This window comes from Lepidothrix coronata, unplaced genomic scaffold (assembly GCF_001604755.1).
Source record: "Lepidothrix coronata isolate B3197 unplaced genomic scaffold, Lepidothrix_coronata-1.0 Scaffold9, whole genome shotgun sequence".
In the NCBI taxonomy this organism is placed as follows: domain Eukaryota; kingdom Metazoa; phylum Chordata; class Aves; order Passeriformes; family Pipridae; genus Lepidothrix; species Lepidothrix coronata.
Genome location: NW_016690189.1, coordinates 7,389,299 through 7,405,186, shown reverse-complemented (window position 1 = coordinate 7,405,186; position 15,888 = coordinate 7,389,299). Strand labels below are relative to the sequence as shown.

The following is a 15,888-nucleotide window of genomic DNA, read 5'->3' as shown; positions in this document are numbered from 1 at the left end:
AGCATGCAGACTCAAATGCTGATTTGTACACTTCATATAGGTGGACTCTGGGTCCTTCCACCCCACTAGAACAAGTTCTGATGTTGCCACTATAATTTGCACTGTTACAGCCCAAGTTATAGTGAATCAGAATTTCCTTATATTTTCATTTATTTAAACTCTATACCAGTCAATCTAGCATTTTTATTTATTTACAAAAACAAGCACTGATTGACCTCTTTTGTTCTGTACCTGTTCCTTATCTCAGCCTAGGTATAGACATAATGAGATAACCTGTACACTGTAGACACTTTGCAGGGGTGGGTTGAGAGAGAAATACCCCCTGTGTGAGGCTTTCAGTTTGAGTGTCACTACCCACTTCATCCAATTTCATCATCTGGTGCTAGCAGATTGAATGTAACCACATTTCTTCTGCTGGAAATTTGAATAAAAGCTGTAGCTTTATTATGTTTCTTTCTAAAACTGCAGAAACTGTTGGGTTTTCCTGTGAAGATGTTATATGATGATGCTAGACTTCCTATGCTTTCTCAATGTTAGGAAAATATGGTATTCCACTGCCCACAGTGGAGGAAAGAGGGGTAATTTTGCTTTCTGAAAGACCCATCCTGCTGAAACCTTGAAACTGCAAAAGCACCTCATATTTTGCTTACAAAAAATTATGAGTCAAGACCTTGCAAAATGTTAAGTAGTGAACTGTAATAGTTCAGAAAGAGAATAACTTGTCTGCAAATTAATTTTAAAAGCCAGTGTGAGCTTTTTAAGAGCCAGGGGTGTTGTTGAAAATGCTGTTGAATCAGCAGTGTTCCATCATTGCTGTTTCAAACTAAGTCTGAATTGTACAGGCGAAATACTTTAGATGTTACAAGGGAGGGTCATAAGGCATCAGAAATCATTAGTTTTTAAATCAACGTGGGAGTAGCTAAAGCATATGCATAATTGAATGAATTCAAAGTTGTGCTTATAGTTCCTTTTAAAATCACTAACCTTCAACAAAAGGTTTGAACAAGATTTAAGTAACAGCTTCAAAAAGAATTGTGTTTGTCTTGAAAGAATTTAAATCCTTACTGCTGCACTGAAAACATTAAACTTGTTACTAACAATAAGTCTCTTCAGCTCACATTCTGTATCTTAGCATCAAAAATTTCCACAAAATACCAGTATTTTGGAGGAGTGGAGGATGAGTTTGTCTGTTGTTTTGGTTTTTTTTTTCATTGGTTCTATGGGAAGAAAAGCTCTACTAGTTTTTCTAGTAGAGCTAGTCCTTACCTAAGATAGAAGGTTTAAAAAAATAAACACCATAATACTAACTCAAGAAGAACCCCAAAGCTTGACTTTGCTGTGAACAAATAGAATGAGCTTTGGCTTTGGGTGCAAGTTTTGGGATTTTGTGACCTGTTTCAGAGAGATAAATCTGAGTTCTTTTTCTAGGTAGTGGAGAAAGTTGAAGGCAAATGAAGATATAATCTGTAGATTTTGAATGGAAGTTTAAATTTCATGTTTAAAATGCTGATACAGCTGAAACCGTGAAGCCTTTTTTCCTGACATTAGCATTTTTACCTTGTATATTTTATTTCAGGATTTTAAAAAATTTTACAATTGTCCTAACACTTTATTAAGTCATTGGTAAAAAATAGTAGTGAATTACTTTTGAAATTTTCACCCTGTAGCTTCACTGCTTCTTAAGTAACAGCTGTCTAGAGTTATAGAATAGTTGATTTGCCTAGATATTAAGATAAATTTGAGTGAGCAAATTCAAGTTCACTCTCTTTTTATCAGTCACCTTTTGTTCTCTGTCCTTCTGCATGTTTTCACCTTTTCTCTGTGGAAGGGCGCAAGCTGGAATATGTATAGCAAGATATTGCTCCTGGAAATGATGCTGGGATAATTTCTTTTTACTTAGGGTAAACTTGTAAACCAGAAGTTTCCGTAATCATGCTTTGTCAACGTTTGAAGCTAAATCTTGCACTCTAAGTAGTAATTTTTCCACCTGGAAAATGTTTAAGTGGCTGTTTAGTATCTGAAGCTCTTATACTGACAGATAATTTGCAGAACTCTCTTTGTAATTAGTCCACAGAAGAAAAACTTGCTCTCGCTCAAGAAGAATTACTTTCCAGCAGAAATCGAATTGCTGGCAATAATCAGCAGATTCAGGAACTGAAGAAAGCAAAGTCTGCGCTAGAGCAGGATGCATCAAAGAAGGAGCAGCAGCTGGGTGAGAAGACCAAAATGTTACAGGATCTTCAGAATGACAGGGTAAATGCCTCTGTCTTTTGAAATCTTCACACAGACACATCCATCCCATGCAGACACCCTTTATTTTCTATTACATCTTTAATTTGAGAGCATAACACTGTTGTAGTGCATAGCAATGACAGTTTTACTGAACCTCTGGTGAAAAGACTTCTAAGAGACAGTTGTAGTGAAATTGGTTCAAAATAGGCTGCTAATTTGTTCTAAGTGGTCAGACAGGTGGGAAAATATTATTAGTTCTAAATCTAAAACTGCAAATATGCTGCTAATTGCACTAAAAACTGTGTATAGATATGTGGCAGTCATTTCCTTATAATAACAAAGCCACCAAGTAGGTTTTGGGCCTTGGATGGTTTTTGATTGGTTGTTTCTTTTTTATTTTGTGAACTTGGAAGAAGTAACTTTTCTACTATTTTTTATTTCTGTTCAAGACTTTGAAAGAAAAAGACTTGGCTAATGAAAAATGTAAAACAACAGAGCTCCAGGAAATAAGGAGTAGACTTGAAAAAGAAATTGCCAAACTGGGTGAAGAGCTTAGAGCCTGCAAGCAAGAATTTCAGAAGGTACATTGAGACAAACTGAGTCTTCTTCATGTGTTTGGTTATCTGATGAGAAATATGTACCTACTCAGTAGATGTTATCTGGAATGGCTTTGCAAAGGTGGTTGCTGTAAATATCGGTATTACAGGTAAGGGAACCAAAGCAGAGATTTCATTGAGGTTCCTCAGCAATGACGTTTTGATTAGTGATAATCCTTGAGCAGTGGTGCGCAACGGGCCAGATGGAGCACATAACTTGTCTTAGCTTCAGGATGGGTTTTATGTCCTGGCTTTTCTTCAGTTTCACTGTAAATCCACTCTGCATACCCTTGCTTTACTATTCTGAAATGAAAAAAAGATGTCCCAAAGAGTCACGACTGTGAAGTTTTCCAGATATTCTAGGCACATCTGGTACTTCTCAAGGATGTGTGGTAGAGTTGAAACTCCCCTAATGTGCTGTGGTTTCTTAAAATGTCTTAAAAAGTCAAAGTTGGGGAAGAAACAATGTCAGGAGCCTCACAAAAGACAAACTTCCAAAATCACAACAATCAAATGAGCTCTGTAAAGGGTAAAAGTTGAGTGGCTTTAATTAAATAATTTTTAGTCTTCAGTAACATGAATTGTTTCTTGCCACAGTCTACATATCCATTTTTTAGTCTCTATAGAAATGAACACTCCTAAAAGGCTGTAGTTTGTATTTTTCATAATATAGTCTTAGTGGTTATATTTGCATCTGTTAGGTACACAGAGCTTAAACTGCTGCACAAGTATAAATGCAGGTATATTCCCTATGCATTAATAAAAAGAAAATAACGTAACAACTTGTGAGTTTCAGATGTTCTTTTGTTCTCCACTGTTTAGAAAATGGTCTCTTATTTTTAGATAGTTTGTACTTTGTTTCTCTTAAGTGATCTGTGCTTGGGGAAAGGCATTCTAGTTCTTGTCATTCCTAAAATCTCTATTCTAAACAAGAAATTTTATAAAGATGTATATAAAATGTGTGCACACCAATGACAGCTTAATAGTGATTTCTTAATCTCTCTACAAGCAATCAGACTGAAACAGTAATATTGTCTCCTAAAGACTTATGTTCTGTTTCCCATCTCCTACCAAGGAAAGGATGTATATGTATCTGTATCTGTAGGGCATCCCCTTGTTCTGGGGATATGTTCTCTTCTCTGGCTTTGGTTTGGTTTTAATTTGTGTTGTGAATTTTGATTTATGGAAAACTGTACTTCATGCTTGGCTGTGTAATTTTAAGGAAAATAATTTCTATAAATTTAACTAACTATTCCATTTCAGGATTTTTTGTGTTCAGTTACAGAGGAACAAGTAAAACCATTATTAAAAACCAAGCATGTCATCCTGCTTGCTTGAAACATAGAGTAATTTTTTATATATTTAGGATTAACAGAAACAACTTTCTTCCATCAGCATTTGGTTTTACATTGTCTTTATGATGTTTTTGACCTCATTATTGCAACCAGAGAACAATGTGAAGTAAATTTCAGAACAGTCCCTAGAAAATGATAATGAATGCATTTTTTCAAAGAACTGCAGAAAACAATTCAGCAGATCTTCCTCTCTGCTTTGGTAGAAACTTGCATTAAAATTATTTTAAAAAAAAAGAATGTTGATCCTAATATAGATACAAGTTTAAAATCTTTGATCATGAAAATAACTGATACCTTGTTATATAAAATCGTCCTTTCTTCCGGTGATAAAACTAAAAATTATTACTGTCCTCTCCTAGGAAAGATTTGCAGTAGTTTTAAATTTAAATCCATTTATACTTTCTGTGTTGCTACTTTAGCGTTAAACTCTGTATCCTAACAGGAGGTGACAAATCTCAAGGATGCAAACCAGCTATTGATTCAACAGAAATTAGAACTGCAGGGCAAAATAGATAGTATGAATTCAAGTCTGGAACAGGAGAGAAAAACCCAACAAACTGTCAAAGATGAGCTGAAAAAGAGAGAAGAGGAACTGAAGAAAGAATGTGCTGAAATTGAAGCCAAACTGGTTAGTATGTTAGAGAATATAAGACTGTTGTTTTGTGAACATGCCTTTGGATTCTTCCAGGGACAGAAATGAAGCAATGGGTTGACTTTAGTTTCACATTACATTAATTTTTAAATGACAAGATCAAAAATCTTTAAGGCATTTATAATGGTGTAGGAAAATTCAGTGAGATGACAGGCTTGTCAGTAGAGTTTGTTGAATAAAAATAGTGATTCTATTACAATAAGATTTTTTGCCTCAGTTAAATGTAGGGAATAGGGAAAGAATGCCTGGAAGCTTGTTTTTCAGTTTTCTGCTGTTTTTGTAGCACACAGAGAAAAAAGACAAAGAAGCAGAAAAACGGAAACATGAGGAAAAGGAGACCAAGCTCACCATGCAGGTCACAGCCCTGAATGAAAACCTGGCTACCATGAAGAAAGAGTGGCAAAGCAGTCAGAGGCGAGTGAGCGAGCTGGAGAAACAGACGGACGATTTACGTGGGGACATCGCTGTCTTGGAAGCAACAGTGCAGAATAATCAGGATGAGAGAAGAGCATTACTGGAGAGGTAAGCTGTGATTATGACAATGTGGCATCATAGTTTGAGAAATGGATAGCCTTACACTGAAAACTTGTTTCACTTGATTCAGGATTCTCTATGCATGCTTTATTTAAACCCGTGTTTGTTCTTATTGCCTGCGCTGTGGGTGCAGTTTCCAGAGTGCAACCTTCTGTTGCTGCCAAAGCACAGCAAGGGGTGTTGGCAACAAACTATGCTCTTTGTGGGCACCCTGTCAAAGGGTGATCATTCTGTAGAAAATAAGGCAGGTTATTGGGATCTTACTTATCACCAAAGCCACAGCTCTGTGCTTGTGCTCAAAGATTTATGCCTATCCGTAAGAGCCTTCTAAATCCATTGGGCTCTTCTTGGTTTTCAGTTATGTATGTTGTGGTTTCTCATCTGACCTGTTGTGTGAACCTTGCGAGGCATGACAGAGAGAACTTCTCTTACCTGAATTAAGTATCCATCTCCATTACTCTGAGGCTCCCATGCCTTGATTCAATTAGAATAGATGCACTAGTCATCCAGAAGCCTGGAGGAGACCCCTTAATACCTTCAGTAACAGAATTTGCATAGGACCTTCTAGGTGTGCCCAGTAGTCAGTGTTAGAAGACTGAACGTGTGATTGGATTACGTAGGCTAAAGTTCGCAAAGAAGGCATTTTCTTCCTCCTAAAAATCTACAGTCTTATTTTCTCCAGTTCTGCTATTGTCTCTGCAATATATTTAAATCTTCAGGAAGCAGGAGGCATGAAAGGTTGTGGGTGTTACCTGAATGCAATGATTACCAGGGTAGAAGGAATGCCTGTGAGACAGAAGACTTTTTTCATCCTTATTTCCTGACATGTTTGGTGAGGTCAGGGTGGAAAACTTTTATTGGTACTGTCAAGCTTGCTGATTTGTTTTTTGAGCAGAGACCTTGGGAAAGGATGGGATCAATTCAAGTGAGATCCTCTTTCTTTGGCAATCCCTCGCTGTACTGTGCTGAACTCATCCCATAGCCATTTACAGCTTGGCAGAAAAACACCCTTTGAAATTTGGCTTTCAGCGGTTAACTGAATTTCAGCTGATGGGAGGTGGTCTTACTAAAAGAGGGTGGTTTCTTTTCTGCTTTGTTGTTTGACCTGATCTGCAGCAGGTGGTTTGTGAGAGTATCCTGTTCCGTGGGAGTATTTATCGGGACTTGCTGTTGATGGACTGCATTCAGCATTGTCCCTTTTTAGTTTTGGGAATAACTCTAGATATTAATAAGCTGCAGATACTTAGGAGCAATGTCGGATAATCTTAAACTGATTGTTACAACAGAACATTTTTCTAGTCAAGGCATCCAAGAACTTTTCACAGCGAGGGTTTTTTTGGCTGGATTTTATGGGAGTAAATTCTCAGACATGACAACCTGCCCAAAGGAGGCAGTGTACATAGCCTTAAATGCTTTGTACTGACTAATTGTTTTTCTGCAGGTGTATAAAAAGTGAGGGAGAAATTGAAAAACTTCAAGCCAAACTTGTAGAAATGAAGAAAAAGCTGGACAACACAACTGCTGCAATGCAGGAACTTGGCCGAGAAAACCAATCATTACAGGTATAATTTGATTTGTAGCTATTAAACCTGTTGATTCTGTTTGGGAATTTATCAGAATTTCAAATTTGTGTCAGATTGGTGGTGAGTTACCTTTCTAGAGTGAATTAAGATGTTACATTTGTAGTGTATGAGGGCCATCCTGCTGTTTGTGGGTTCTTAAACTTGGAAGGTTTTCTTTCTGAACAAATATAAGCTCTGAGTATCATGACAGAATTGGTGCTTTTATACTGCAGTGGGTAGTGCATGCTGTGGAAATAGAGGGTATTAGTGGGAATTAGACGTGCATTAAAAGAAAAATGCTGCTTTTTTACATCTTCTGTTTAGATCAAACACACCCAAGCTCTCAACAGGAAGTGGGCAGAAGACAATGAGGTACAGAATTGTATGGCCTGTGGAAAAGGCTTTTCGGTGACAGTGAGAAGGGTAGGTGTGTTTTACTTTGTGTCTGCGGGGATTTTCTGTTGTTTTCAAACTCTTAGATGGGATGCAAACTTCAGAATACAGTTATTGTTTGCAGTGCCTTAATGTATTAAAAATAAAGGCCGTGGAGCTTACTTTATTCATGATTCTTTTTCCATTTTGACAGCACCAGTTTATAAACAGTGTTAAAATATATCAATCCCCTGAGCAAGCAAGCAAAATTACACTGTTGTAAGGGTATTTACAGAAAACATATTTATAACCAGTCTGATCTAGATTTATGGGTATAAAAGGAGTGTAAATTTTTTGAAATTAGGTATGTGTGAAAATAGAGATATCACCATCATCTGGTGCTTTGTGACTATATTAACGCTAACTTGACATGAAACAGAAGAAACAACTGAATGTGGTTTAGGTCTGCAGTCAGACCCTCTTCGTAAAAAACAGTTATGGTCAGCTAAGATGTTAGCATGCCTCAGTTGGCCGGGTCTGCCCTTCTTCCAGAGATTACCATCCCTCCAACAAGTGACTTGGCAATGAAGTAGGCAACGGGTATTTGTGAGGTTCATTTTGCAGAGCTTCCTGACTTAGTCTTAGGTGACTTCCCTGGCCTGTGTTAATTTGATGATGTTCTTTGGGTAGTCTTTGAACAAAGACTGCTGCATCCTTTGATTCAACGATACTTCTCAATGTGAAAGCCAGTAGTTAGTTATATGTGTAAGAAGAACATATTTTATGATGAAGAGGACAAATTCAAGAGGAGGATGAACCTCAACCACTTAATTTCTGAAGCTGATGTATTCTCTTGACTCAGTGAAGCACATCTGAATATTTTACTCCTATACCCTTTAGAAAGGATTTACTTATATGCCCTTCTGTGTGCTATGTAACTACTATTTGAAAGTTCATACTAATTTTTGAAACATGAGAGTTGACTTGTCATGATCAGTGCCCTGTCATTGATGTTCAACATGTATGTTTCTTCTCTTTCACAGCATCACTGTAGACAGTGTGGAAATATCTTTTGTGCCGAGTGCTCAGCAAAGAATGCCTTAACTCCTTCTTCTAAGAAGCCTGTCCGAGTGTGTGATACTTGCTTTAATGACTTGCAAGGATAACTGGCGATTGTGAGTGACAAAGAAATGTTACACTAAAATTTACTATTTCTGTTGATGCACTTCGTTCAGCACTCAGACTACTATTCAGTTTGAACAACGATTGTAACACTTGGCAAGATTTAGTATATTTTAAAATGTTTATTGATACCAAGCAAAACTATTGTATTTTTTGTGAGATATGGGCTCAGATCATCCATAGCTTATTCCCATTTATCATGGAAAGAGCTTTTATGTCTAGATTAGAAATACCCAGTTATTTGTAAATAAAGTTTAAACAGAGGAGTAACAATGTATTTTTTTATCTTTTATTTTTTTGTTCAAGAGAAACAGCGTTTATTGTGATATTGAAGTTTATTCTTGTTTCCTTCAAAGAAAAAGGAAGATGCAAAAACTTGTGAGGATTTTATGTATCAGATGTTGCTGTGAAAGCATAACTAATTGTTGCATTTGATTGCATATCTGATGTTCTTTATAACCTCTTGTGATTTTGTTTTCTTTCTGTCTCTCTGATTCTTGCATTTTTCTCTCTAAAGTTTGAACTCCAGAGTGAGCATAATGGCTGGATTCAACTTTAACTCAGTTTTATTTGCCCACTTGTAGTATCAGCACCCAAGTCCTCATCCAAATACCACACTTGTGTACTGGAACATCTTTACATATACTGTATTATGTGGTTGGTGTGTGAGTGTGTCTGTCTTGCTGAGAGAGAGTATGTGTGAACAAATGATGAGGCAAAGTTTCTCTGGCATTGTAGCAATATTACATGATACATTACAATATTTCATCCCATTGATTGATTTCACTTTTACATATTTGGTTGATGAATTTTAATATTCCAGAAACCACAGTTTTAAAAAGCAAACAAACAATACTGGTAGTAGCCTGTAGCACATCTCTGCTCCTGCCCGTACCCTGAAAGCACTGAGAGATCCCTGCAGTTCTAAGGGACATCCAGACCTTCCAAGCCAGGTATCCCACTAAGAAAAAGTCTTTTTTGAGACTACTGCAGGTCATCTGACCTTTTATTCTGTCCCTTCCCTCAGCTTTTGGTGGAAGAAGCTGAACTCCTGCTACTCTTAACAAATTTCACTTTTCCATTACTCCATCTGACACCCATTACTGGGGGCTCTGAAGTGTGATGTTAGTTATGTGATTTAGTCTGCTTGGAATGATGGTGAGAGTCTCCTGCTACTGGCTTCGTTATAGGCCAAACATCTCTAAAAGGCCAATATACATGTCTATAGATACTTATTTGTATTTTCTGTACTTGCAACAGAGGTTTCTTGTACGGTTCATGTAGGCTCCAAACTTCTGTTTTGTTGTGATTTTGTTTGCACCTCTTTGTTTTTGCCTACCTGTTTCTAACTTTTCTTCCCTTTGTATCTGGTATTTCAAAATCCTTAAGGTTATTTCTTCCAAGCAGGGGTTATACCTTCCAGTATTTAGGGACTCTTTGTCTTAAATACCCTAATACCAAATTTTGCCAGCTGTTGAGAGAAAAGGGTTGTGTTCTGAATTCCTCTACTTCTTGCCCAAGGTAGAGAATGAAATTCTGTCACAGTGATGGAAGATTAGCCATCATCAGGAAGATTTGTTTCCTTTTATCTATTGACAGCTCTATATGTGAATGAAGAAGAGTCTCCTTTATGAAAAATATCTTGTCCTGATTTACTGTCAAGTGAAGAAACTTCTTAATCCCTCTATTCCAGAAGTAGTGGTCTATATGTTTCATATCCCTTCTTAACTGTCTCGTTCTACATTTGCAGCTTCAAGGAGTTTTCTTAAAATTAAATCCTTATTACCCAAAAGCCAACTGAATGATGTAACTGGTTTTCCTCACTGTAAAAGGGTTTGGGATACAACTGTGCATTATGTGAAATACTGACATGCTTTTTTGGTTTGCACTTGAGAATTGCTTGCTCAAAAAAAAAAAAATAATGCTGCAACAGTTCCATGTGAACAGAGCCTCTGGACTCCCTGTTTCTCCTCATCAGTGTAACTGTTTGGCATAAGAATCTTTTGAATAGAAAATATAAACAGAATCTTTGCCTCTGGGAAGTTTTGGGTTTTTTATTTATTTATTGAGAGCAACCGAAAAATTTGCTATGGAGTCTTTTTTGTCTGACACAGGACTTTAGAAATGTGGGAAAATTAAAGATGTGACAATCGTGCTCCAGCCTAGATGCATTCTGCCCTATTGTGTAACACACAGGGTCTCATGCTGCCCTCAGGGTGAAGGACAACCATATGGAATAGGAGGGATTTTGAGAGGGAAGGGAGAAAGTTCCCACAGCTGCAGAGAAAGAGGGAAATCTTTTAGAGGGAGCTAAGAAAATGGTTGAAAGACTTTTGTTTAGGCATTTTGCTTTTGAATGGGAATGTGTGAAAGCTCAGGAGAGACTTCTGCAGTGGTAGAAGATCTAGTAGGGTTGTTCTTTAGCCTTTTGGGATCCCACTGTGTAATGAGGAGAGGCACCTCACTCAACAGACTGCTGCAACACTGCAGTTGATTTACTGCAAATCACACCTTGGTCTGGAGCTCTTCACATTCAGGGACAAAACCAGCTCAATTTTTGAAAGTTACTTTTAGCTGCCTGGTTTATATGACCAGCTTTTCAAGGGGATGGAAGTGCTTTTCAAACACGCATTTTTAGAAAGAGATGTTGTTAAAATCTGGAGGAATAGTGTCGGGGTGTAAACTTTTCTGCCTGAGCATTGAGTCTGCAGCAATAGGTCAGGATTTCTATAGCTTTTCACTGTAGTAAATTTATGACTCTGTTGTCGAATCTTATGCTCCTTTTGTGCTTAAAATGTTTAGTGCTGGTCTGTATTTGTCGATGAGTGTTTGGTATACTAGACTCTGTAATGATTGGCTTCACTGCCAGGTTGGAAGTTGTGCTCAAGCTCAGTAAAATGTCCCATAATAAGGGAAACTGGAAAGTGAAAAGCTTTGTATTTACAAATCTGCCTACAGACTCTGATTGTTATGATGGGCATGTTTCAGTAGAAATGTAGGATTTCTGTTTCACTGCTTTAAAATCTAAGTAATTGGAAAACGTAGTAAAAAACCTGGTGACTTTTACAATGCTAAGTCAAAGGATTCCAGACAAAATGGTTTAGTGTACTGACTTTTCAGACCACAGACACAGGAACAGAGGGAAAAACTAATAAAATGGCAGAAGAGACTAGAGTCTTGGAACTGGAGGAAGCACGGTGTTGTGTTTTCACAACCTCTAGTAAGAGACAGATTGCTCTGATTCACTGAGGAATGGCCATTATAGAGGAAGAGGTGAAAGTAATGGTAAAATCAGCACTCAAACCAGTAGATGTGTGGGTTCCTCAAGCTGCTTTTGGTTACTAGTTATTACCATGGCATCAGGAATGGGACAGTGAAGTGTGGGCTTTGTTCTTGAAACTATCTCCTCTTCAGGACACTCCATCCACATTCAGAATTTCAGGGAGAGCAGAATAGGACAGACTAGCTGCTATGTGGGCAGAGACAAGCTATGGAAGCTATCATAAAAGTACAGTAAGGACGGTCTTGTTAAGGGAGGTTCTTTAACTTCCTTGAGAGGTTCTTTAACTTCCTTGAGACATCACCAGTCTTCCCAGTCAAAGACCCCCAGTCCCTTGCATGTTTTCCTCCAAAATGTCAAATCCCACTGTTCCACTCTGTCCTCGTGTCAGCAATACATCATACTTCTGTCTTGCAACCCCTCTAGAGGCAGGTAGGATTGCAGAGGTCAGTGGCAGGCTTTTGATCTTAGATGGCTGTATTTATTTCTGTGTTATTTATTTCTTCTCCCCCCATATTCCCTACAGTAATCTTCCCCCTTCTGCAAAGGTTGAATAAAGAGGATAAAATTAGTGAGCCACAATAGGAAAAGTTGCTGTCTGCAGATGAAGAGACAAAAGGAATTTTCTGCTGGAGCTTCCAACAGAGGCAAGAGGTTTACAGGGATCTCATTTTTCAGCTGGCTTCACTCTCTGGCACAAGAGTCCAAGGCTCTAGGGTACTGTGTAGGTTTTTTCCTCTGTTTTTGGAAGGTGTCAAGTAACCAAGTTGCCATGGAGTGTGGAGCGCTAGGTACACAAGAACAATGAATAACTACTTTTGTTGGCTTTGGGACCTTGAGGATTATTTGTGAATCCTCACTGGAAAAGCTTTCTTAGTGAAGCAAGAAGGGATTTGGGAGCAGAAACATGAAGTAACCTTTCTGTGTTTGTATTACATGAGCAAGAACAATTGAGCCTCTCATGCTAGGTGTAAGAGAAATAACATTCCTAAAGAAGGGATCTGGAAACTCGTGTGCTTTTCTGGATTGTTAAGTATCAGTTAACCACAAATTTGGAACAAATGCTTGTTGCAAAACTTTAAAAATTTATGGTCAGTGCTCAGTGATGGACAGAAAAATGCTGGAGCTGAAGTTCAACAGAATATAAACTATGCCAAGAAGAATGCTATCATGGTTTGAGTATGTTGAAACTGATAAATTACTCCTCCAAGTACCGCCCTTCCTGCTGTCATATTCTCGCAGGAGTAGGAAACAGCACTGTCATTTGCACTGTGCACTTTTTGCTGTCTAACTAATAGGATCTACAGTAAGTGGAATGACATAATTTGCATTGCATCTATTAGCTGTAGTCATTGGACAGGAGGTTTATTATTAGCTGGATTTTTCACTGTATACGTTTGGTCCCTTGCTATGTAAGGAGAATTGTACTCACAATTCCTTTTACCAAAAATGCAATCATCATCTGAGAGCACATGTAACAGCAAAAGCCATGTTAGTCACATACATGTTGTCTTTGTAGAACTTAATTTTAAGATTATAAAATGAGAAAAAATGAATTTTTTGTATTTTCAAGGATCTTGCCAGTTGTCCAGTTCTTAGCTTCTGAAGTCTTGGCCTCAGCATCCCTTCTAGGATAAGTTTAAAATTATTGTCCAACCACAGCCTCTTCAAAAGCACTAAATGATGTACTTTTCAAAACCAGCTATAACTGGATAATAAAGTCTCACCACAGGAACTCAGTTTTGGGGGTATTTTTCTGTTTCAGTTTTTAAGGGGCACTGAATAAAGACTTTTGCATGTTTAGAGAGAATATTAGATACCATTTAAGTTCACAATAAGGAAGACTACAGGTACTGGGTAATGTAATAAACTCTACCTATTGCCTGTAGCTCTCCACATACTATGCACTCACTGTGCAGCAGATCGAGAAGTATCTGTGCATTTGAACATTACTGGAGCCCTGCTAACCCTTTGGATTCATGTTACTATGAAAGCAGAAGCCTGGTGTTTTCCAATTTTCCCTCCCCCTATGGCCTAAACTAAACACTAAACCTAAATTCATCTGTATTTCTTATCTTTTTTGGGTAAAGAGGGCTGGGGAAAAGTGTTCATTGTTATATGTCAACATGCTGGTGCTGGCAGGTCCAGGCTACTGCTGTTGGCTTTATGGCAAAGTCCTCCATTGTGTCACGCTGAAGCTTCATTCCTGGCACAAAAGGGATGTTTGAAAGAACGTCTCCTTGGGTTAGCAAATACCAGAACTTTTTATAGTAATATGTCCAAAATGCTGCTTGTATAGGAATTGTCACTTTTCTAAGAAAAGAAAAAAAGTCACAAAAAAAATCATAAAACCTCCCCATTTGATGCCATTACATAAGATTTCATTTAAGCTACCTCTCAGTGTGAAATTCAAACATTAGGTAAGTTTAATAAGGTTTTCTCACTGTTACAGTTATAGTGAATAAAGTTATAGTGAATGCCAAAATTGCAAAAGTTTACCACCAAAAAGGAAAAGAAAGTTGTCTTTTTTTTAAATGCGTGTTTGAAAGTATCCAACATTTTCAAGTTATTATACACTCTGTTATATTCTTTTAACTTCTGTAGTTTCAACCTTGCAAACTCTAGCTGCTGAACAGAAAATAAATCATAACCACAGGCTTTCATAATTGCAGTCTGCTGGGTAAAATCAATTTTGTATGCAGCTTTGTCATTTGGATATAGATAGCCTCAGACACCAAATGTACCATTAATTTGGTTGTCTTTTTCTTCAGTACTCGAGATATGAACTTGATGAATGGTATTCTGTAATGGATGCGTGCCACAAAGTACATGGTCTCATTTGCCTTTTCTGAATTTTAATGATCAGTTTATTATTGCAGATGTGAATATTGTTCATACAGCTTAATTTCTGTATAATTGTATAAAATATAAATGGAAAAAATTATAAGTTTTTATCCGGTATTTAGAAATAATGTATAATAATAGACTTACGTTGCGGTTTTACTTACAGAGTACTGTACTTCTTTTAAACTGGATCATATCATCTTGATAGGCATAGATAGATTTTTTTTTTTTGCATGAGTGTGTTTTGGTTTTGATTTTTTTTAATTGAAGTTTGAGTCTCTTAAGTTCTATGTTCAGTGTTTGTGTTTACTACTTGTGATCATGTAGTTGTGCCTTACATTGTGAAAGAATTTAGTCCACTGTGCACTGTAATTCTTAAACTCTGTGATTTGGAAGGTTGCTGTGGATTTGGATGAGAAGATGACACCATGCATCAACTGGTTCTGTATAAATGATAATGAAATGTTACTGAAATGTCAATTTGTTTTCTAACCTGTTGAAGGAATTATTAATAACAATAAAAAAAATTAGACCTTTCTAATAGACCAGTTATGTCATTCAAAACTACCTTGCCCCATTTCAGGCAGCAAAGCTGCTTTGAAATGGGGGATATACAGTTTTTACAAATGAACTGTTGCGAAGCTACGCATCTAAGAACAAGTTAAACACTCCAGTTTCTTGGACTTAGGGGGAGCTGCAACAAAAGCTTTCACGTTCCCGAGGACAGGATCATAATGACTGTTTTTCAAATCTGTTTTTTTCACAGGTTAAATTCAGAGTAGGCTTTCCATTCCCAGTAGCTGTACAAGGTTTCTGGGTATCCCACATTTGATTGGAGTCCTTCTGCCAGTGACTGTGTTCAGACATCACATTCAGTTGGACAACTGGCATAACTGGAAGACTCAAAACTAGCACTTGTTTTATTTTTTAGACTAACGAAAGTCTTACTTGTGAGATGGAAAGCTCCTTTGGGGTGGAACTGTGTTGCAGAGAGAAACCAGATGATTAATGTGGGAGATCAGTCCTATGAGAGACACTATTGAATTGTGGGAGCGTTAATAAAAAACTGTGTTTGGCTATTGAAGCAGATCTTGCTTGGGGGTCTGTGTTAAAGTGGACAAAGATGGAGAGAAGAGGTCTCTGAAAGGCAATTTGAGTTGGGAAGTCAATTTCTGCCTCGACTGTTTCCTGAGATATCTTTCTCTTGAGACCACAGAGGAACCTGTTGAGCCTGCGTCTCCATGAAGACAGCCTGTGTGTGACTACTGTCCTCCTTGGA

The 15,888-nt window shown here is 37.5% G+C and overlaps 1 protein-coding gene across 2 annotated transcripts in view; it reads left to right on the top strand.

Annotated features, from left to right (window-relative positions):
- EEA1 (early endosome antigen 1) overlaps positions 1–15,146 on the top strand; it is a 73,760-nt gene extending 58,614 nt beyond the window's left edge. For both annotated transcript variants that reach the window (XM_017804424.1, XM_017804422.1), the window contains 7 exons: positions 2,068–2,253; positions 2,682–2,813; positions 4,626–4,811; positions 5,119–5,357; positions 6,811–6,931; positions 7,256–7,354; positions 8,347–15,146. In XM_017804424.1, coding sequence (XP_017659913.1) covers positions 2,068–2,253; positions 2,682–2,813; positions 4,626–4,811; positions 5,119–5,357; positions 6,811–6,931; positions 7,256–7,354; positions 8,347–8,469 — 1,086 coding nt within the window. In that variant the 3' untranslated portion in view covers positions 8,470–15,146. The remainder of the gene's footprint in view (positions 1–2,067; positions 2,254–2,681; positions 2,814–4,625; positions 4,812–5,118; positions 5,358–6,810; positions 6,932–7,255; positions 7,355–8,346) is intronic.
- The last annotated feature ends 742 nt before the right edge of the window (positions 15,147–15,888 follow it).